Source organism: Chelonia mydas, chromosome 22 (genome assembly GCF_015237465.2).
Source record: "Chelonia mydas isolate rCheMyd1 chromosome 22, rCheMyd1.pri.v2, whole genome shotgun sequence".
Lineage (NCBI taxonomy): Eukaryota > Metazoa > Chordata > Testudines > Cheloniidae > Chelonia > Chelonia mydas.
In genome coordinates, this window is record NC_051262.2 from 5586296 (window position 1) to 5609247 (window position 22952).

General features: G+C 44.0%; 1 protein-coding gene across 11 annotated transcripts in view; it reads left to right on the top strand.

Annotated features, from left to right (window-relative positions):
• Window positions 1-3466: 3466 nt before the first annotated feature.
• FLI1 (Fli-1 proto-oncogene, ETS transcription factor) overlaps window positions 3467-22952 on the top strand; it is a 116789-nt gene continuing 97303 nt past the window's right edge. The window contains exons 1-2 of one of the 11 annotated variants that reach the window (XM_043534151.1): window positions 3467-3685; window positions 6364-6472. In XM_043534151.1, the coding sequence (XP_043390086.1) occupies window positions 6407-6472 (66 nt within the window). In that variant the 5' untranslated portion in view covers window positions 3467-3685; window positions 6364-6406. Of the gene's footprint in view, window positions 3686-3869; window positions 4297-4840; window positions 5048-5177; window positions 5622-6363; window positions 6473-16558; window positions 16727-18098; window positions 18620-22952 lie in introns of those variants that run through there. The other 10 variants (XM_043534152.1, XM_037882272.2, XM_007066361.4 and 7 more) reach the window with 10 other exon arrangements.

The following is a 22952-nucleotide window of genomic DNA, read 5'->3' on the forward strand; positions in this document are numbered from 1 at the left end:
GAACTAAATAGTATTATTTATTATTTATTTCTAAGTGACAAGTCCCACGCCAGGCTTGATGACTGGCCTTCATGAACAGAAAGACAATATTCTATCACCTGCAAATCATTCCCGCAAACTATTCTGCAAATAATGAAGACAAAGGAAGGAAATCAGGATGATTTTATGAATGATTCATTAATAGATAAAAGAGACACTAGCTGCACAACAAATATTATTAATGAAGAATAATTTGAGAAGCTCTGCTCTTCAGTTAAATACCTTAAGCCCAAGAAACAGGCAAGGATTCCTGTTTGCCTCCTTCTGTCCCCTCTCCTCCCCCCCCTCCGCCCAACAGATCCATTCTGCATCTGGAGGATGTATGAAATTTCAACTGCCTAACTAATTCTTTTTTCTTAATAATAATATAAAATAAAAATAATGAATACTGTGAGAGAAATATTTTTTCAGCCACCTATCTTGGGAGACCAGTTGAAACAAAAAAAAACTGAAATTTTCCACAGAATGGAAATTGTGAGTTCTGACCAGTTCTGCTTCTTGTTACTGTCATTGTATTATTTATTGCAGGTAGCACTTAGGAGCCCTAATTATGGACCAAGACTCCATTGTGCTAAGTGCTGTGCAAATCCAGAACAAAAAGACAGTCTTTCCCCCCAAATCTCCCCATTATAGTCTCCAAGAATCTTCTAGAAGTGCACTGAGGAACCAGTCCAACATCTCTTCCCATGAGGTTCATTCTTTCTCCCTTGCTCCCCCTAGGGGAAAATTGTGTGAGAATTTTTTTAATATAGCAGTGATAGTTACATTGTGCCCTGCTTCTAGTAGCAAAAGAAGGTCGCAGGAGTATACTTTGCAGTGGAAGGTGGGATTGTGCTTCGTTCCTGGGGGAGTTCACTTTAGTCTTGGACTGGCCCCCAAGAAAACTCTCTCTCCTGCTCAGACAAACTTTACCCTTGTTGGGTGGACAATTCTATTTTGCCACAAAGGAGCTGTCAATTACCGTCCTCATTCTGGACCTTTTGGATGATCTTTTAGGTACCCTGACCCTAGGCTGTTCGTTAAGTGCCTTGAAGATTAGGACTCAGACCTTGAAAATAATGAGAACTGGTTTTCTTCTTAGGTGTAGAAAGGATGATGTCCTGTTAAAAGTGACCATGTTTTCCTCTTAGGGAAAAAACCCCGAAGAACTGAAGTGGGAGGGGGTTATTTGGCCAGTACTGGCCTCCTTTCCACTTTCCATATTCCTTTTATTTTTAATTAACATGTTGGGGAATTTTAAAACACAGTAAACGGTGACTTCTAAAATCCAGGACGCAGGGCTTGCTTATTTCAGGTTTGATGTAACCTTTTATAGCACCAGCTCCATCCTTAAACAGTTAATCTTATAGTGACCTATTAAAATAAAATGAATTGTGTTATAATTCATCCTAAAGCAACCCCAGGGTTGGTGTATCAGGTAACTCCTGCTTTTGCAGCCCTCGTGACGTTTTTAATCAAGTTCAGCTGTAATTGCTGGACTATACACATGCCTCTTTTAATACTCTTCCTACTTTTGGGACTAGCGAGTCTGTTTTCTCTTAACGTAGCTAATAAATAGAAAACATGAAAAGAGCCCATTTTGCAGGACTCTGAGCTTTTCCACCGTTCCGTTCGGTCTAGCAATTGTCCAGCAGGCTTATGAGACTCAAGCATTGGTCTGGAGGTGGTTTTTTGTTTTGTGTGTTTTTTTTTTTATACAAATTATGTGTGGATTTTTGCTGCTTGTGTTGCTAGTGCCTTGTTTAATCCGTTGGACACAGTCAGCAACAAGCTCCACAAAGGCGGTCTGTGTGTGTTATAGAGATGGAGATTTCATAGGCATCTTTAAGGGCTCACTGGCTGGGATGAATGTTGAAATGTTGTTTACGTACAAGTCACCAACAGTTGGCGGGTGAGAACTTGAAATGGCATGCCCGTGTTGAGCTATTTGTGTAAACAAAACTTCTGTAACTTTCTCTGCTTAGGGGTGAGTTTTCTTTTTGTTTCTGAGGAGCGGCCGTGTTAGGCTGTATCCGCAAAAAGAACAGGAGGACTTGTGGCACCTTAGAGACCCACAAATTTGTTCGTCTCCAAGGTGCCACAAGTCCTCCTTTTCTTTTTGTTTCTGAGGCTGCAGCTGTTTCCCATTTCCCAGCAATTTTCATCTGGACTAGTAAAGCTCCCAAGACGACTTCAGCTAGCCACATGGGTATCTGGACTCACTGCGGGGTTTGATTACAAGGACGAAAGAACAGCTCTCTGTATTAGGGAACCTCTCCCCAACCAACCCCCCCCCCCAATCCCTTTGCAGCCTGACCCTTTGTTAGCTCTAGCCATTAAAATGATTTCACTGCTCCTTATTGGGTGTATGTTAGACAGGTTCGAGTCTGCATTCGGGTAGGGCTGAGGAGTTGGACACATTTGCTGAAAAGAAAAACATGGGAAAAGAAAATCGAAGCTTCAGCTATATTTAGATAATTTCTTAGCCAAATAAAAATAATCATCATCATAGGAAGAGAAATATTAGCCCCGTGGGTTTTCTCTTCAGTGTGTGTGTTTTGTGTCAAACGTGTTGAAAACGCAGGAACAACAGTTGTGTAAAAAAAATGGCTTTGAAATGGGGTCTGAGTTAATCACTGCTTTTCTTGTTTCTGTAATTATTTGTATGTGTGTGTGTGAGAGAGAGAGAGATGTCTGCACACACAATCATCAGGACACTGACTAACATCATCCCCTTAAATTCTGCTCCTTTGCATGGTTCTATAAATCCGTGTAGCATAAACTGAGATACCGGTGCCTTTCTTTTTAAACCCAACCGAAAGAGTCGCTTTTCTCCTGAACAGTTTGGGAAGTAGCTTCTGTCACCTCTTTCGTATTCCTCCCAGCACCGTTATCTTTTGAGAGCTTCCTCTTGAAATCCATGGCGTTTACCTTGCATAGGAAACTGGCTCTTAATAACAAACCCAAAGAATTGCTATATTAAAAAGTGACTCTTGGTAGGTGCCTTGGTACAAGTCTGGAGGGTTGTTTTCCTTAGGAATTGTCAGGAATGCTAAACGCCTCGTCTGCCAGAGTAAATTGTACTCGGAGCTACGGGCACAGCTCCTTGGGCTGCCCTTTCACCCCTTTCACTTTATATGTTCCTCTTATTAAGGAGAAAAATGTTTCAATATGTTGGAATTTGGGGTAAAGCTGGGAAAGGGAGAAACGGAGCCGAGTGGGGAAGGAAATTTTCCAAATACTTTTGGTAACCCCTAGAAGGGTTACATTAAAATGCGTGTCTGTCTCACTGAACTTCATATGTGTTCCTACCTCAGATCAGAGCAAATGATCTACTGGTGCAACTCCACGGATTTCAGACCATTCCACCAGCAGATACATTTGGCTCTGTCGAGTTCCTAGAAGATATGTTTCCCCTCCCTCTTTTGTTTTTGTTTTGCTGCTTGATAGACTGTTTGCAGTAAATAGCTAAGAAAATCGTGGAGGTTTTGATTGGCAAAGAGAATCAAAGTGTTCAAATTCTTGATCCTGTGCGTGGAACAGCTAGTTCAATTCCCCTTTGTGTGTGTGTGTGTGAGTGTGAGTGTGCGTGCGTGTGTGTGTGTGAATTTGGTTTGTCGTATTTTCAGATCCGTTTCAGTGGGAAATAGGGGACCTGTTTTGCAAGGTAGGCTCGGTTTGTTTATTTATTTATTTAAAACCAAGGCACGATGATTTAAAAACGGAGATTTGAAACTTCCTTGTTTAAAAAGGGGGCTTAAGGTAGTCCTTGAGCTCCACTCAGCGTTCCTTTCTGGCTTGACTCCTCAGCAATATTTTCCTTTTAAACTCGTGCAATTTTTTTTTAAAAGTTCCTTAAAGTTGCTGGCAGGACAAGGGAGGGTCTTTTGCGGGGGGCCGGAGGGGGGGCTGTGACAGAGGCGAGGATGTCACATTCGGACGATTAACCAGAGACAGAGGCTGAAATATTGATAAGGGGAAAACGGAAATCAAATTTAAAGTCGCGGCGGGGAGGGGGCTGGGATAGGAGAGAAGAAGAAGAAAAGCTCTGGCTGGAGCTGAGCGCATTACAGAAGCCCCCTGAGGATATGCAGACTGTCTGGATGTACTAGGGAAATTTAACTTCAGTGCTGCTTTGGATCCAGCAGGTTTAATCTCTCTTTTGCCACACTGCTGCCGCAGGGTTACAGTACAGACCTGGTGGGGATTTTATTTTTGGTCTCAACCTGGATCTTTACAAACTGCTCTTCCACTGGTTGAGAGGAAAGGGTATAAAAGGTGAGTCCTTTGGAAACAATTAAACAAGAGCAGTTAACACAAAAGACCCTTTTAGGCTGTGGATGATGCTGGCAGGGCGAAGCTATTGGGAAATAATCCAGAGTTGCCTTTTAAGGTTGAATCTGAATATGCAGATGTGTTTATTGATTTGAAACATGCCTAATTATGCACGGGGAGCAAATGAGGGGGCTGATTCAGAGGGAGGGATAAAACGGGGGAGGGAAATTGAGTATGATGAATCCCTGACTCCAGCAAATTTAATGCCCAAGGAACATTCCCTTGTCCCCTCACCTCATGAGAGACTTGGAGGTTTTTTCCCCCCTCCTTGTTGCAAGTTCAGAAGCAAAAGAAACTGGAGTGTATTAGGGAGGAAGGAGAGACAAATAAATTGTGCTTATCAGAAACACATTGTCGATTCTGTAATCAGTTGCCCTTCTCTGCCAGCTGGCCACGTAACAAATGCTTTAAAAATCAATAAAAAGGGGGTCACGTGCAGATACAGAACAATTTATTTGCCAGAGTGGGGTTTTTTTTTAATCAACAGATGTTTCCGAGCAGTGCAGCCGCGAAGGCTGGGGGGGTTATAGAGGTGTTCTCCTGGCGTTGCAGACGCGGACCGGTGAATGAAACGCTGGCTGCTGCGTGACTAGCTCGTTACCGTGGGGTGCTCACTGTGGGCTGGAGGTGCATGCAGAGGGGCCTTCCTTGGCGGATGGCATTGCAGCTCAACAGATCGTGGAGCAAAAACCCGGTTACGTGTCAGTTGGGTGGCATAATTTACTGTATGCGTCCTGTGTAAATACACCAGGGATCTCCCCAGCGCAGCTGGGCGTTCTGTCCGCCGTTGTGCGTGTAAACACACCCACAATAAACGACAGAGTTCTAGCCCGCCAGCCTTTCCTCAACAGCCCCGCCAAGGGATTCATTAGCCCTTTCTAGCAAAACTACTCCTGCATACGTTGAATGTTGCCGTGTAACCTTGGTCTTGATGGGTTTTTTTTAATCCAAATTCTGAGCAAAAATCTGCCTCTGATAAATGTTCCCTCAAGAAAACGCGAGCGTCGTAATTAGCAACAGTGCGAGTGGGAAGTAAAGGGGGGCTTTTGCTTCTTTTAACGGTGGATTTATTACAGTTTCGTGGACATTTTATAGCACTGCTTGGAGGGAATAAAGAGTTTCCTCTAATCTAGGGAACGGGTGTTATGGATGTGCGGAGAGAGATTTTAATTTGATTGCAAATTTCATCTGATCACTGAAGTTTGTTGTTGTTGTCCTGAATGGAAACTCGACTTTCTCCAGCCATCACATTTCACGATCCTTCCATTGTGAGTCTCTGAATTGTGCAGTCCTGACCTTAGAAAACCTGTTCGTGATGCGATCACTATGTCACAAACCTGAGACTTCAGAGAGAGAGAGACATATTCTGCTTTGGTGGAAGCTCTGAAGCTCAGCTACATTTGACAATGTTACAGCACCGTCCCAAATGGGAGAATTGCAACTGACAACCCCGTACAATTTTTGTTGCCAAAATATAGTTTATTTTCGTTCTCTATTTTTAAAATGATCATTATTGTTTTGCAGTACAACTTCTGGCAAACTATGATTCGTGGGAAAGGTTTCTTTCCATTGGCGCGTTAATGACCCACAGTGGTTCTAATGAGTATAGAAATACAACTGCATTTCATTCATTTAACCAAGAGAAACCCCTAGGTTCAAGTCAATAGGGTTAACTAGTCTCAACATGAAAACATGGATATTTCTGCTAGCTTTTAATTGCTGATTAAGAAATTCACTTAATCAAACGTCAAACTCTCCCTCCCCCCAGTCAAAACTGGAGAGGGTTCTTTTCTGTGAAGCCTGTAGTTAAAAGATAGATATTGAGTCTTGGTTATTAGTTTACACTTCCTTGTTCTGGTAGAATTTGTCCCATGCCCCTTCTTTTAAAAAAGGAAACATTCAAATGCTTGATCACAACATTTTAAATGTTTATTACTGGTTTTAATTTTCAAAACAAAGGCATTGTTTGTTTGCTGGTCTTCATTTTTACTTTTTTTTTCTTATTTTCAGGTCAATTTTAGGACCTTTTAAAATAGCTATTAAACATATAAGGATGTTTCAGACAGTACCAGACACTTCGTCTTACGTCAAGGTAAGACATGACAGCATCTTTAAACAGGTAATGTCAAAAATTACAATCCTCGAAAATTCAAGATAATTTATATCTGTTTAAGAGCCTGGTCCAGCGCTAATTGAAGTTACCATTGACTTCAGTGGGAGTTGGTTTACTCCTAAATGATCACACTTACACTTAGATTCATCTTCATCAGCTCTGTATATCTATCAGTGACCAATAACATATTATGGTGGTCTCTTCTTTTATATTCTAATCAATATTATCCTGAGGTGTCCTGAATTACAGTGTAGATGCTAGATGTTAACCAATATGATAATGATGATGTTCGAGCAATATTTTACCATAATGGTTTCTTATATTGGTTTCCAATTTTCTGCTTTCCTGGCTACTATCTAATCTTGAACCAAAACTAAATTTCTTTTCAAAAAATGCCTTTACCTCTCTGCTGTGCAAACAACTGAACTCAATGTACAAAAAATGATTGTCTAGATATGGAAAGTGCTACATTTCATCAAAATGTGTTTAAAGACAAAGCAAAATGGAATTAACTGAATAATAAGCATCTCTTTCAATTGTTGAGGTAAATAGATTGCTGGATCAGATAGTGGTGTATAATATTGGAACTTGAGTCACATTGTTCCTGATGGTTTTCCTATACAACCTACCCAGCTTATTTAGCGGGTACATAGATTCACCTGGTAACATCAGACAATGGCTAATACCACATATTGCAAATTCTTGCCCTCCAAATATGTGTCCGATTGTTAAATTGGAGAAAGCAAAGTGTGGGTCTTAGCTTGTATTGCGGTGGGTTGTTATTGCCTTTTATTTCTTTTTCTACCAATCCCAAAGCAATTTCCAAGGAAAGGGTGGCAGATTCTTGTCCCTTTATAGTGCCATTGAGCGCTATATTATATTTGACATCATATAGGTTTTTTTTTTTCCACAACAGTTCCCAAGAATGTAAATAAACCGAGCCCAGGACATCTGGGTTACACGTTTAAGGCAAACCCTGCATGCCACAGCACTTAAGGAAAATCTAAAACACAAGACTCTTGTCTCCCAGACTCAAGGAATACAAGGTGGTGTTAACTAGAGCTGGGTGAATTGTTTGTAATGAAAAATTTTATTATATTAATTCTGCCTCTTTTTCTCTTTGTTAATGGTCCATGAGCAGGTTGTGATTTTCATGTGCATAAGCCATTATTTTAAACGATTCTCTGAATAATTTCTGCATGTAATCCCTAGCTTGTAGTTTGTTTTGCAAACACTTTGTTGGGAGTATTCAAAATGCCCATTTTGTGATGTGACATGTGGCATTGTTTCTGTTTCCTGGTGGGATGAGTGTAAATCACAGGGTCAGGTTTTTAAGCAAAAACTTGCACTGGAAATATTCAGAATTCCATGTTCAGTGAATATTCTACAAAGCTCACTTAAAACTCAGTGTTTCCATGAGCACTGCTACCGGTAAATGTTGTTTATTATGTTCAGTGGGGTCTGGATCAGACCCTAGAATGCTAGAAACTTAGTTGGAAGTGACCTTAAAAGAGATGCAAATACCATCAGAGCAAAAACTCAAATGACTACTCCTGGAAATGTGTGTGCAGTCTATACCCAGCAGTAGAGTCAACTAACTTAATCTTTAGAGTGCCAGTAGGCAGGAAATAATCAGGCACATGCTCTGGTATCAATGAAGAGGTGAACCCACTTTGTTATCCCATAGAAAGGTATCCCAGCAGGTTTGCCTTTCATTGTAAGACGTGATCCTGCTGCCACTGAAATCAGCCTATGGAATAGCTAAAGCCTACTGAATTAGGTTTGAGGCCTAAATTGTTAACATTCGTATGGAATGGAATTGGTTGACACAGAACTGCATCAAATTAGCTGTGATGGTGGGTATGCTTTACTCAGGCAATGCTCCCATTGACCTCAGAGGGTGCTTTTCCTCGGGGAGAGCTTTCCAACCGGGCCTATGTTCCTAGTTTCAATTGAACAGAGATAAATGATTCATAGGATGTTGAATTCACGTTGAATTTCATCATCATCTGCCATTTATTTTGGGGCAGGGACCCTGTCTCCTGGTATTTGTCTCCAAAGCATCGTGCGCACTGATGTCATTGGGGAAACAACTTGTTTCCATACTCAAAAACTCAACAGGGTTTTGAGTGATGTCTCTTAAGAGCCTGATCCGAAGTCAGTGGGAAGATTTCTGATTGCTTTGGATCAGGCAATTAGACGTCAACGTTGCAATCACGTAAGCAGATATTTAATTTTATTCACGAGTAGTTGCACTGAGGTCAATGGGGCTGTTCATGTGATTAAAGTTAAGAACACGCTTAAGTGTTTGCAAGCTCAGCGACTTAATCATTAAATGTAAAACAGAGAGGGTGAAATCCTGGCCCTGCTGAAGTCAATGGCAAAACTCCCATTGACTTCAGTGGGGCCAGGATGACACCCATAGAATAGGTGCCTTGTAGAAAACATTCACCTGCAGTGCAGGCAGCATGACCTAGTGGCTAGAGCACTGGCCTGGGCTTTAGGAGACTTGGGCTTTGTTTCTGGCTCACTCACTGATCTCCTGGGTAGGTTTGAGCAAGTCACTTCACCTCTCTTTGCTTTGTTGTTCTTGGCTGTAAAATGGGCATAATGGCATGGGGCACTTTGAGATCTACTGATGAAAAGTGCCATATAAGAGCCAGATATTATTATTAGATAGTGATCTATTGTGTCCTGCTCCCTCAAACAGCCTTTTGAGGGTTGGTCTGGGGGGATGAGGAGGTTCTGAGTTTTAATTCCTTCTTCTGGGAAGCCGCGGGGCATTTTTTGCCTCTCGTTTCATCTCTCTGGAAAATGGAGATTATATTAATTTGCCTACCTCTCAGAAGAGGTTGGGAGATTTATTTTAAGAAATGGGCCAAACCCCAATTGCCCATTGGTCGCTGGGGCTACTTGCGTGGAGGAGAAAAGCAGGACTGGATTTTTTATAAAGCTCCTTGACTAACAGTGTCATATCTATAAGCATTATGTCAAGACTTTATCCCTTAACTCATGAAGATAAATGTCCTGACTTTAACTGTCACAGCTGGAGCTCCACTGGTATGAATGAGAAGGGGCTGCTGGCAAGGTATTCTCTGAAAGGGTCCCATGGTGATGGAATTTGCTTTCCCCACCCAAATTAGCCTAAATATGATGAGCTTTCTTCGGGCTACATTGCAAAGCTCATCTTTTCCCTCAAATATTTGAAACGGGGATGGGGGAGTATCGTAAGGGTGGGGAATTGTTGGAGGGGGAAAGGCATCTGAGTTTTTAAATTGCCTCGTTCACTGATGGTGGGTTATATTGAATCATACTGCTGAATTTCAGATATTTCTGTGGTGTATTTTTAAGTTGCACCTAGAGCACATGGATAAGTGCCTTTTTTCTGCATTTGCATAAATCTAGTACATAATTATAACAATTTTAGATAGTTATTTATGACTAACTATTTATATCTGAGCATCTGAACAAACCATCCTGATGTGCCTTTATATGATAAAGTGGTAGGCAAACATAATTATTATAAACTAATTATAGGTCCCTATTGTTGTCTTCAACGTAATTATATGAATGTATATATATCCCGTATGCCATTACTGTACTTGCTGATCTACAAGGGCTGAATAATCTGCAGAGTACATCAGTGTGCGCTAATCTCATCTAAACATAAGTACTTGACTTTAGAGAATGAAACGTGTAACGTAAATTGGAAAATTAAATTTAAAAAGAGAGCACTGGAATGAGAACTGAGACTTAACTGTCTGGGTATGGAAAGTATTAAGGCCATAAGCAAAGCAATATGACATCTGAATACTGATTTTTCCCAGTTCTTACCATTGCACTCTGGCTTCGCTGAATCCTAGTAGCATTTACTCCCCTTCTGCACTGTCTGTGCTCGAGGCAGTGCACGAATGGTTTTTGATTGCCATATTCTGTCATACCTCTCCTCCTCCCTCTCAATAAGGATCCAAGCCACAATTTCCCCTCTCTCTAAGGCAAGGCCTAAAGTTGGTCAGGCCATGCAGAATCACACAGGTGGCCAACAGACCCTGCAAAATTGGAGATAAGCGAGGGTGGGAGGAACAGTGACAGGGGCCTTGTTGGAAGTTCCCACTCACAGGTGCTGCCTAGATAGGCCTGATGCAGGAATCAGGAGGTGAAGTGCTATGTTAGGAGGTCAGACCAGATGATCACAATGGTCCCTTCTGGGGACCACTAATGTATAAGGCATTATGGGGGGGGGGGGTCGATAGGTACAGTTTTCCCCTTCTCCTCATCCTTCAAATTCTGATGTTTCAGAATGGCAGAAGAAATGCTGCATCTCCATGCTAGATCTCCTTCCAATATTTTGTAGGGGTTGTGTTCCCACATTTAAATGGTGAGCTCCACATTTTAGGATATTTTCTTGCTCTTTTCAGGACACAGAGGAGAAATCCACATTCCCATGATTAATAAAAATGCCTATTTCACATCTAGCACTTTTCCTCAGTAGATCTCAAAGCACTTCACAATCTTTTAATGTATTTATCCTCACAGTATCCATGGAAGGAAGGAAGCATTGTTATCCCCATTTTACAGATAGGAAACTGAGGCACAGAGAGAATAAGTGACTTGCCCAAGGTCACACAGGAAGTCTGTGGCAGAGCAGGGCCTGAACCTAGGTCTCCCACAGCCTAAGTCAGTGCTCTAACCACATGCATTTCAAAGGTTGTTGTAAGCAAAACTCTTTGATCTTCTGATATTTGAACTCCTGGACGTGGTAATACTCTTGTGTTTCAGCTGGGCACAGCAAACTCTGCTCTGTTGCCCACCACTAATAGCACCTGATGCAGTCGCGTAGCACAGTCAAATTTCAGACCAGTCCACATCTGGCTGCCCAAGAAGTAGCTTCCACAATGTATTTGAAGGCTTTTTGTCACAAAACAATCAAGTTCCATTCTCAAGCAATGATAGCTCTGGCGCTTCCTTGGAGAGCACTTTAAACCTTCTCCAGCTTTGGACTGTGCAGCCACACACTGATGAAAGTTGAACAAAGCCACCATGCATATTCCACTGTAGTCATTTGCACACAAAAAGGGTCTCGTATTTTAAGCAAGCCAGAAAAGGGAATTCACTCCAGTCTGAATGAGATGGGGAGGAAAGAACCATAGTGCAGGAGTTTGTGGGTTGTTTTTTTTTTTTTTTTTTTTTTTGAATGATTTTCATACAGCCATAATGTTTGTGGTGTTATACAAAGAAGCATATTCATAGAAGCAAAATAGCCTGGGTGGATGGAAACAATATTTGGTTTGTTCTTGGTTTCACCCTGCCTGGAGGGTTTACAAGAAACCCAAAGAGAGAATTTTTGATGGCCAAAACACTGACATTTTAATTGGAGAGGAAAATATTAAGAGTATTGACAAACACTGACATTGACATGTTATCATTTCCTGCTCCACAGTAGAAGCCAAAGGCTATTGCTGGAACAGGCTGCGAGACAAATAATCATTTAAAAACTTTTGCGAAAGGAAACTTTCTGGGGAAATCATGCCAAACTAACCTAGTGAGGGGACATATTGTAGTTAGTGAATTCATTGTTAAAAAATAGAAAAGAAAAGAAAGGAAAAGAAAAGAAAAATCTGGGAGGCTTGACTGACAATGGAATGTTTCCTACAGGTGTTCAGTGAGAAGAATCCTGGAACTATAATTGTGTAGAGCAAGGAGAAATTGTAGCATCTTAGGAACTGAGATAGAACCGTAGTAGCAGGGAGAGGAGAAATGCAAAGACTTCGGAGACTGAAGTATTTCAATCCATGCAGCACTGTTCCCACTCAGTCCACTTTCTAGTCCTGAATCCATTGCTGCAGCGTTGTTGTTTTTTTTAAACTCCTGGTTTCCAACAGAAGTTGTCAATTTCCCCCAACTACACTCAGGAGGACTGGAGCAGGTATCCTCAAGGAAAGCTGGGAATTGCAAAAGATTTGTAGCCATGAATATGTTTGAACTTTGTTTAAAACATTCCAGTCGGGTGCATGAACATGGGAGCTGGAAAGGAACTCCTATGTCATCCACATACTTACTATTGATTAATACAAGAGCATACCAAATCTTTCTTTCTTTCTTTTTTTCTTATGCTCATATCTTGAGCCAACAACACGGCTAAGTGTTATACTCCAGCGGGGTCTTGATTAATGTGTTATGACAACTTAGTGCTGCAGGATTTAATTCTTGTTTGCACCTTTTATTTTATTTTAGAACATTTCGACTTTAAAAATAATCACCCCCTACCCCAGTCGTGTGAATCTTGACTTGTTCTTCAACCCTATAAAATGCAAACGATGGGTGAAAAAGATTTTACTTTGTTTCTTTCGTGCTTTACCTTAAAGGTATCCTTTGAATTTAAACAGGGGAGGGGAGAAACATTGTTTATCCTGGAAGCGTAGCATACTAAGCCCCTTTTTAAAATAAAACAGGCTTTAGGGCACAGGGGACAAGCTTTTATATTCAAAGACTCCTGCTTTTCCAGACACCAGAATCCAAGTAACCAACCCCCCCGCTGTAAGTCACTACCTCTTCTGACCTTCTAAAGACTATATAAAAAAAAAAACCCAACCAAAAAACACCCCTCTCCCTTTCTCTGAATATGTATTTGGTATTCTAGCTCCCTCCGCATCCTCCCAACCACTGTGTCCAAAAGAAAAAAAAAGTGGATGCTAAAAGGGGGGAAAATGCTTTAAATCTTTTCTTCAAATCTCCAAATATCTGAAGTCTGAGGAACAAATTCAAAGCAGGCACGGACGCCCGAAGAGAAGTTAGAAATATTCTGTTCCATTCAAGCGCATCAAGGGTCTAGCTGAAGTCTTGTTTGGCTAAGGTCAGACGAGACTGGGTTCTCCAATAAAAATAAATCTCAAATTAATTATGGCCTCAAGCGAGGGGCCAGACTCTTGGAGCTGGTGCGCTGCAGTCTGTGTTTTTGGCCTTCAGTATTTTTGTTTTTTTCGTGCTTAACTTTTCAATAATTGTGAGGTGGTTTGGTTGGCGGGGAGAGGAGGCAGGGAATGGGGACTGGATTACTGGGACATGGGGATCTCAAATAAAACCATCCAGGACAGTTTAACCCCCTTTCTGCACAATTGTGTGGTAGCTTCAAAGCTACCCTGTATCTTCTCCACTCAATTGTCAAGACACTAGGTTTTATTTAGAGGTTTATTAGCATCACACACCTTTTTTTTAGGACTTGGTTTCCAAAAAATCGTTCGTATTCAGCAAGAGCTATGGGTCCTGGGCCCCGATCCTGCACTCCACTGCTCTGTTAAGTGGGTGGAAATCTGGAGGGATTCCAAAGTAGTCAGGTTTTACCCTTGTAGCTGAGGGCAGAATTTGGCCCCTGGGTTCGAATGGGAGTCTTGCCTGGGGATCGGGCCCTAGGCTTGGCTTGCCTTCTTTGCTTTGTAAGAAAGTGGATTTTAAAACCACTTCGCCTTTTAATTCTGCAGCGAAGTTAGTGCCATATCGCAACCCAACCCTGAAACACCCATTGAAGTCGGTGGGACCTTTTTCTCTAGTTAGGACAAGCCCCACTCCCCCTTCTCCCTCCCGCCCCCTTCTGCTAATGCAGATCTGTGACTTATTTTTAAGAGGAACTTTTAACACAATTTGTGGGAAATGGCCACTTTCTAGGTACAGAGTCAAAGAGGGTTGGCTGACCAGTTGCTGACCGATTTCCTTCATTTGCTACAAAATGACGAAGGAGCTCAAAATATTGCATTCCTAACCAGAACACGAGGTGATACTGGCTGATTACGACAGGCAACAAGATAGATTCATGCGAGCTAATGCCCTACACGCTTTTAAACCCGCCGCTCAGGCCCAAATATGCTGCAATCGTTACTTCACCTTTGAAGAAAAAGTAGATGTAAAAGAAATATACAAAGTTGGAAGTTTGCGGCCAAAATATTTCTGCATGAATCAAAGACAAAAACACACGTTTGCGGGTATCTCCCCATGCGAAAGACTGGCATTGGACTACAACGTGCCGTTAGCTCCTTTGATGCTGGATATTTTAGGCTAAATATCATGGGCCAAATTCCAGCCTGGTGTACACCCCATTAATTTCAGTAGGGTTACACCCAGGGATGAGTATCCATCTTCTATGTGTGTGAGGCCGAACTCTGTCTGATTCAATTAAAGAATAAAGAAAAAAAATGCCAGGAGATTATAAGCAACATTTAGCTCAATATTTTAGATTAGAATTTCGTTTCCTTCCTAAGTGTATTGAGAGAGAGAGAGAGAGAGAGTCGTTTAACCTACCTGAATGCAAACATTTGAAATCTGTTAAGGTAAAAGCTATGGTAGGTGCCAAGATCAGATAATTTCCAAGTTGTCAGTAACTTAATTAAATAAATCAGAATTGTTTTCTCTATATAATTATGCACCAAAAAGTCGATTAAAAGTTACACACATTGACCAGAATTGTACACAAGCATTTCATTTTAAAATAACGTTTGCCTTTTTCTGGGCATTTAAAATATTAAACGTTAAGGATCTCACATCCTGTCTTACTATGATTTTACTCATTATTTGGGATTTCTTTCCCCTTGCACCGATTCTATCAAACTGTTAAATCTGAGTCGGTGCACATCCATTGGGATGATCCAGAATTTGGCAAAGCACATTTATGAATATTCCAGCCTTTTTCAAAAGTTTGAGATAACTTCAGGGCGGGGTGGGGGTTAGAGAAAGTCAGGAAGCAAAACTTCTTTTGTTGCATTATTATGGGAAAATAATAGTGTGTTCAACTTGTCTTGTTTAATGTTTTACATGTTCACTTATTTTGTCTCTTGGGACTTTTCACCAAACTTTTTTTTTTTAAGACCAAACAGAAGGGTAATGGGGGGGGGGGGGGAGGGAATGGATGACAAAACACTGTGTATAAATTATAGACCCACTCTATCAGGCAGCCCTAATATGCTTCAATTTGACTCATTTTCTTTAAGTCACTTCTAAGGAAATAGCTGTGGTATCATATTTCAGGTTTTTTTTTTGTTTTTTTTTTTGCAGTTAAATGCTGAGGTATTGAGAACCAAAAAACATCTCCTAAGTGTGTGTGTGTGTGTGTGAGAGAGAGAGAGCGATTACTGTCTATATTCTTACATTTGTGGAGAAATTGGGATCCAAAATGATTTTTAAAGTGTGCCTGCGTTTATTTGCTGCATCTTGGCATCTTGGACATGGCCCTATGACCAGAAATCGGTGTTTGTAAATTTCCGATTGTTTTTAATATATTTTGTACATTTCAGATGATTTTTTCACTGCAGTTCTTCAGAATCATCCTCTCTCTCCAGCCTTTAGCCCATCCAAGAGAGGAGTCCATATTTCAGTTTAAAGACCAAAGCGCCCTTTTCTTGGTCTTTGGGTGACATAGGCGCTTTTTATCGCCCTTTAGGGGGCATAAACCCTCTGTATGACCTTACCCCCACCGTTACTGTTCGAAGCTTGGCATTAATGTTGTCCAGAAAGGAAATAATTTGGGCTTTGGGAGGATGCGTTTCATTCTTCTCCTTAACCTCTTGCTTTTCTGAGGCTAGCGGCTCCCATGTGGTGATACTGAAAGGGAAGTGGAGGAAAGAGGTTTTGGTGTTTTATTTGAGGGCCTGTGGGGGGGGGGGGCGGGAGAGAAAAGAATGAAATGGGGGATGAGGGAAGCAAAGGGTTAACAGTGATTTCTTTTAATTGAACTCCAGTTCTTGTGGCCCTAGGCACAGGGGGACCTGACCTCGCTAGCTGTATCCAGATGTGCTGTTCTCAAGGGACACCACTGCAGACCCCTGGATTGTAAAGCAGACAGGAGTGGGGGTAGGAGGGGAGAGGGAAGGCGGTCGGTCGGTCCTCTCTCCAACCTCCCCCCCCCCCCCCTTTCCCCTCCTGGCTGGAGACGGCCACAGTCGCTGGCAAACAGCAAGCCAAAAAGCTCCAGGTCTGAGCACGTTCAGTCCCCCCTGCCTCTGCACTGAAAATTGTAGCTGAATTGATGAGGCTAATTTCGCGGGGGGTTGGAGGGAGGGGCAAGAGGGATCTGCTGTGCTGCCCGCTTTGCTCTTGGAGAAATAAAGGATCAATAAGGAGCCTGGGCTGCAACTGACTAGAAACACGGGGGTCATTTTGTTATTTTGGGGGGTGCACATTGATTTGGATAGAGGTGTGATTCCCCCCCCCCCCCCGGTGGTTGGATTAAAAATCAGGGGGGAAGCAAGACTGGACGCAACGGCACTGGATAAGGTAACCAACTCCATAAAGGGACGATGATGCTGAAAGGACTCACAGAAGTGTCCTATCTTGAAATGGATTTCTCGGCTCCATCTCCCTGGATTACTGTCTGTCTTTTGGCTTCTCCTTGGGCTGCAGCAGCTTGCACTGCAGAAGTGGGGAATAAAAAGATGCCCACCATGTTGCATGATGTGCCCTGTTGCTAGATAGTTTTGTTTGAGGGTTTTTTTGTTTGTTTTTTTTTGGTGGGGAGAGAGGGGAGAAAGGAGCGTTTGTCTCTTTTACCTTGATTGTTTTGAGAGCTTTTCAAAAGCTTGTTTTGTTGTGTTGTTGTTTGTTTGGATGGACAATTTAGAAGAGGAAATAAATGGCCTTTTCTTTGGGATCAATGTTCTAGTTGGATGAAATGCTCCCTCTGTTATCATCTACATTTTAGTCCCAGAAGAAGGACTGAGGAGAGTGTCCCCCCGCCCTCCTTTCTATGAGAGTAACACCAAATTTGCCCCAGCCGGGAGGTAGAGGGGGATTTGGGGTAGCTTGGACTTTTATTTGCTGTTATTATTTTTGTCACTTTCCAGTTCGTAAACTAGTGATCCGTGGCTTTTTCGCCGGAGATAGCTGGGCAAATTGACTGGGGCCCTGATCCAAAGCCTATGGCAATCAAACGGGCACTCTCCCTTTGACTCCAGGAGGCTTTGGACCAGACCCTGAGGTTCACTAAACATTTCAAATGCTAAATACTGATGGGAAACAATGAAATGGTTTTAAATAGAGACATAGTCGAATAATGCAACCCAGCTTACTGTAATGCACTATTTAAAATCTGTCCCCCCCCCCTTTTTTTTTAAAAAGCACAGTATACTTCGACGTAGTGGAAGCTTTCACAGGGCTTTTTCTTTTAAAGGGGTGAGAAAGCAACGCAAAAAAAAAAGTTTTCTAAAAATAATGTTCCTTTCAAAACTTCTGCGAACTTCTAGTTCCCTTGCTTGGAAAGGCATCAAATATGGTATGTGAGTGAAAGAAGACACTTGACATGCTTGCACTGAATGGGGTTGCCTGCCCTGAATTATACTCCCAGATATTTTCTGGTAATAGCTAGCGACTCATCTAGCCTTCCTCACTCAGGCCAAAGTCACTGGGATCCTTGCCTGAGTAAGGACTGCAGCAGGGGGGCAGGAGCGTGTTCTGAATAGACCATTTAAATCGGTAATCTTTTCCTGTGTGCTCCAGACTTTTGAATTATATTTACGGTTCTCCTGCCCCCCCCCCACCCACCCGCGCCTTAATTTTGCGTTCGACTGGAAAAAGCATTAATAAAAAAATCTGTGGGAAGAGATGGAAATTCAGACTCAGGCTACTTGGCTTCAGCCAAAAAAAAAAACAAAAAAACAAAAAAAAAAACCTATGTTAAACTAAACTTTATGAGGACACGCAGTGCGTGGTAAGGCAGCTTGGGCTGCGAAGCGGAGTGCCACTGGGCTCGCAAACGAGAGCTACCCCCAAAAGACACCGCTATTGTTCTGCCCCGCTCTTATCTGAAGGGAGCAAATATCCTGGATGTAAACTACAGATCTGGTTTAATCGAGAGGGCAGGGACCAGTGGGGAGACAGAATGTTTCCTCCTCAAGTGACTTCACTTCCCAAAATTAGCAGAAAAAAAATTGTCATCCGGTTAACTGTCTCTTTTTCGCTCCGCTGCACCAACCAAAAGTAAAAAAGAGCGAGCGAGCCGAGGAAAGGAAAGTAAAAAATCATTGGAAGGAGGGGAGTGGGGGGAGAAAAGCCAGCGCGAGAGAAAGGAAGATAAGAACTTCAGGGGGCTTCGGTTCCAGGCTCAACCGGGTCAATGTGTGGAATATTGGTGGGATCGGCTGGAGATTATTCTCGATGGACGGAACTATTAAAGTAAGAGGAATATCTGGGGCTGGGGGGGGGGGATCAGAGGGGGCGGTTGTGGGGAGGAGACAGCCCCCACTCCAGGAAGGTGTGGGGGAGGGCTGCGTTTTGGAGCTGTGCGCGTTTCGGGGGAGGGACGGGGGAGTTGGAGCTTGTTCGAGCATTGATCCCGGGAAGAGTGGCCCGTTTCTCCTCCTTCAGCCAGCCTCCCCCTTTCACGCTTTCCTTGTCTTCCCCTTCCTGGGGCTGCGGGAGGTCGCGGTGGGGAGGGTATTGGCCGGCCAGCGCGCAGCGAGTGTCCCCCGGCCACATTGCGCACGGCTGGGGCGCGGCACGGAGGCGGCGGGGTGTGTGTACGTGGGTGGGTGCGGGTGCATCTGACACGCGATCCGTCTATTTCGGGGCGTTTGCCCCAGCTGGGGAACGCGACTCCCCCCCCGCCCCCCCGGGGAGCGGAGGGGGGTGTCAGATGGCTGCAGGGAACAGCCCACGCACGCAGGAAGGGGCTGGGAGTGCGTGGACCCCGTCTAGCTGGCGATGTGGCTGGGCGCTGCGGAGCCAGCCCCGCGCTCTCGGGAGGAGGTCTCAGTCCCAGCTCGGCCTGCCCGCTGGTTGGAGAAGCCAGCCGCCAGACGCAACATGACAGTTTCTCCCCGGCTCCGCTTGCGCACGAATTGAGAAGACGCGCCCGGTCTTTGCGCGCGGTTGGATTCAGAAGCGGGGGCAGAAAAGCGCGTCTTATTTTCAGCGCAAACTAAAAGCGCCGGGGGCTGGCGCAGGGGACCGGCTCCCAGGCTCGCCCCAGATGTTTGCCCGCCCCGCGCCATGGTTAGATCTCAGCAGGCTCCGCTTTCCCCACTTCTCGCCCGGTCTGGTTGAAACGCCGCGCCGCGAAGGTGGCCGCCTGTCTATTTCCCCAGCCGGTCTACGCGAGGCTGGGTGGAACAGAAACTGTTCCCTCTCGGGGCAAAAAAGCCCACCCCAAAAATCGTCGTGGGCTTTTCTAAGCCGTGGCCATTGAGGTCTGCCGTGGAAGGTCCCCGGAGCGGGCCCACACAGAGCAGCTACTCTTGCGAGCAGACTCGCATCCTCTCCCCCTCAGCTCTGCTGCAAAGGGACGTGTGCGCGTTTGTGATCCTCTCTCGGAGAGGGTTTTGTTGTTGTTGGGTTTTTTTTTAACTTCGCTCCGCAGCGCAGAGGCTGTTGCAGCAGACCCGACTTGAAGCGAGAGACGCTGTGGGTGTGTTTGGGTTGGAGGATTTCGAAAGATGCCTATCGCATGGGTGGGGCGTTGGTCTCTGAGGTCTGAATTTTTTGCTGACCTGGGGGGAAAAGAAGCTGCGAACTGGCAGGAACTGAAACTTCTCCATTAGGGCGCAGATTGGAACAAGTGCAAAGTTTGGAAGAGTCCCCCCTGCCGCCGGGGCTCTCTGTCTTTTTCTTTCTCAGCCCCTCTCTTACCACATGCTATAAAAACTCCACCCCCGGCCTGTGCCAACAACCGTTTCCCTGCATATAGAAGCCAGGGCGGGCCTTAGGGGGTAGCAAGCAGGGCAAGTGCCCCGGCCCCATGCCATAGGGGGCCCCACAAAGCTAAGTTGCTCAGGCTTTGGCATCAGCCCCTGGGGGCAGGGGGCAGGGCCAGGGCTGATGCCAAAGCCAGAGCAACTAGTCAGTCGCTCTCTCTGGAAGATATATATGTGGTTCCCATCGCCTCACTACCTGAGCATCTCATGGCATCCCTGTGGGGCGGAGAGGGTTATTTTTATTCCCAGTTTACTGCTGTGGTAGGACACACACTGGCTTGCTCAAGTCACACTGGGAATCTGCATCAGAACAGGCACTTGGACGTAGGTCTCCAAAGTCCTCGGCTCTGTTCTAACCACTGGACTGGCCTCAGAGCCTTCTGTTATAACCAATGGCCTATTTCCTTCCAACCTGAAACCAGCCATGCCCTGTTTAAAGAAGCCCTATTGTTTGAACTAAGATACCAGGATTCAAGAGTTCTGCCCCCAGTCATTGTCTGGCCTGCCTTCCTGTGCCTCACTTACCCAGTCTGCAAAGTGGGGATAACACTTATCCGCTTCAGTAAAGTGCTGTGAGATTTATGGTTTAAAGTTGCTCCATTGGCACCCTGGGGATACAGGTGAAGGGCAGTGGGAGAGGATGTGGCTTGCTTAGGCTGCTCTAGCATATTGTGCCCACAATGTCATTCACAGAGCAACCCCAGGATCAGCTGAGTGCAAGAAGAGCTTTAAACACCACTTACTGCCCTGCCTTGAGTATTATTGCTGTATCCCAGCATCTGGCCCGATGGCTTTAATAATGTGTGTATGGGGTGGGGGTGGGTCTTTATAAATGTTTGTCTCTTCAAAAACCCAATCCATTATTAGGGGGACAAACCCAAACGTATACCACATTCTCCAGGGAATCATATTAGTGTCTAACTCTGGAAAGGATTTTGGAGAGGCTGGTATGAAAGATGATATCCAGAATAACACTATGTCTTGTACTGAGTGGGCAGTCAAACATGCCAGAGGATGAAGCTGAAGTTGTGTAAATCTTTTATCTTAATTGACTTCAGTTGTGTTCGTGTTCTGTAAATGGCAATGGCAAAAGGTGGCTGGGAGAAAATGAATCGGGTGTACTCTCTCCAACTTGTTCCAAATAAGTAAACCAGTTTTAAGGCACACCTTTAGTTGTTTCCACACAAATTTACATGCGCACAGTCTTATTTTGGATTAAGTGTCCTATTTTGATTTAACTGATGTTGATTTTTTTTATCACCTTACATTAAATGAAAATAGGAACATTTTTCTTCTGAAATGTGTCCCACACAAACTTCCAACAAAATAACTAAAGATGTGAATTAAAACCAAATGAGCTGTTTCACTTCTAGTTAGTGTGCAGACAAGACATGAGTGTGTTCTTCTGTCGTGCACAAGGGTATACATGGACCTGGCAAAGGCCTGTTGTTACTAAAAAGCACGTTTGGGTGATTGTCGCTCCCCTGCTGCAAAAAACTCAGTTTACGACAATGTAGCAGACATAGGAAAGGCTTAGACCGTTTAAAGGGCATACAGTGAAAAGCCCACATCACTCAAATGGGCAACGACAACCATCTGCCTCTTTCCCTCGTGTGTTGGTGCCGCTGCAGCCAAGGGCGTGGTGGGGTTTCTATTGCAATCACTGTTTCTTGCCACTTGTAAACCGGAGGCGTTCATACTCTCTCTGAAACCTGGCCCACAGGGCCTCAGACCAGGAATGTGTTTCTTTTTGAGAAACTTGGTTTAAAAATTTGTCTGGCCATTTTAAAACTCCCTGGCTCTAAGCTTTTCTGGCAAGAAGACTTTTGACTCCAAGTGCAAAAGCGTTAATTTGCAGGTGGAGAAAATAGCTGACACACACACCCACATTCATCACTCAGGGTGTCTTTCTGTGTGATCATTAAAAAACAGCTTGGACTTCAAACACATGACATTTGCAAGACATATGTTCTTAGACCCCTGATCCTGCAGTCCTTATTCAGGTGAAACATCTGCTTGAACTGCATTGTAGACTTTTAATGGATGATCAAAAAAAAATCCCTGTGAAAAGTTATTACAGAATATTCTTAGTAGCCCCTTCCTACACAGGGATATTTTAACACTGTGACTTATTTTACTGAGTCATTTTCCCAGAGAGACTTGTACCCAGGTGCATGACTTGATCAATGGGATTTCTGCCTGACTAAGGACTGCAGGATCATGCCTCAGACCGGTGCGCTCTCCACTCCAGGTATTTAAACAAAGGGTTCGATTCTGCTTCCATGGAAGCCAAAGGAAATTTTTGTCAATGACTTCAGTGGGCTGGGTGCAAGAGCAGATAATCAGCACCTAAAATATTCAGATTAGAAAAGTTGAGCATGTCCATTAATAAACCCTTAGGAGGGATGGTGAAGGCTATTGCAATAAGGGTGATATTCCCCTTGGCACGCTGGCCACTCTGCACCCCCTGGGCACCAGGGAGGTGGGTCTCCATGATAACCACGCTGCTCTGAAGAGGGGGCAGCGAGGAGGCTGGCAGGGGAAGGGTAGAATCAGGGTTGACAGGAAGCCGGAGACTCAGGCCCCCTGCACTAGCAGCTCTAGAAGTGTGCCCATGGCTGCAGCCTGTAAGCTGGCTTGCCGGGAGTGGGAGGCTGTACTGTGGCACATTTCCCTTCCTCATTCCCAGCTTTTCACCGGTATGCAACCCAACCGCTTAGGCTTTGGGCTGGCGGGGTTTCACCCTGAGGTGCTGCACTGCTGTGGCGTTCACGCTAAGAGGAAGTGGCTACTTTGCTTGGTAACTGGCACTTTTT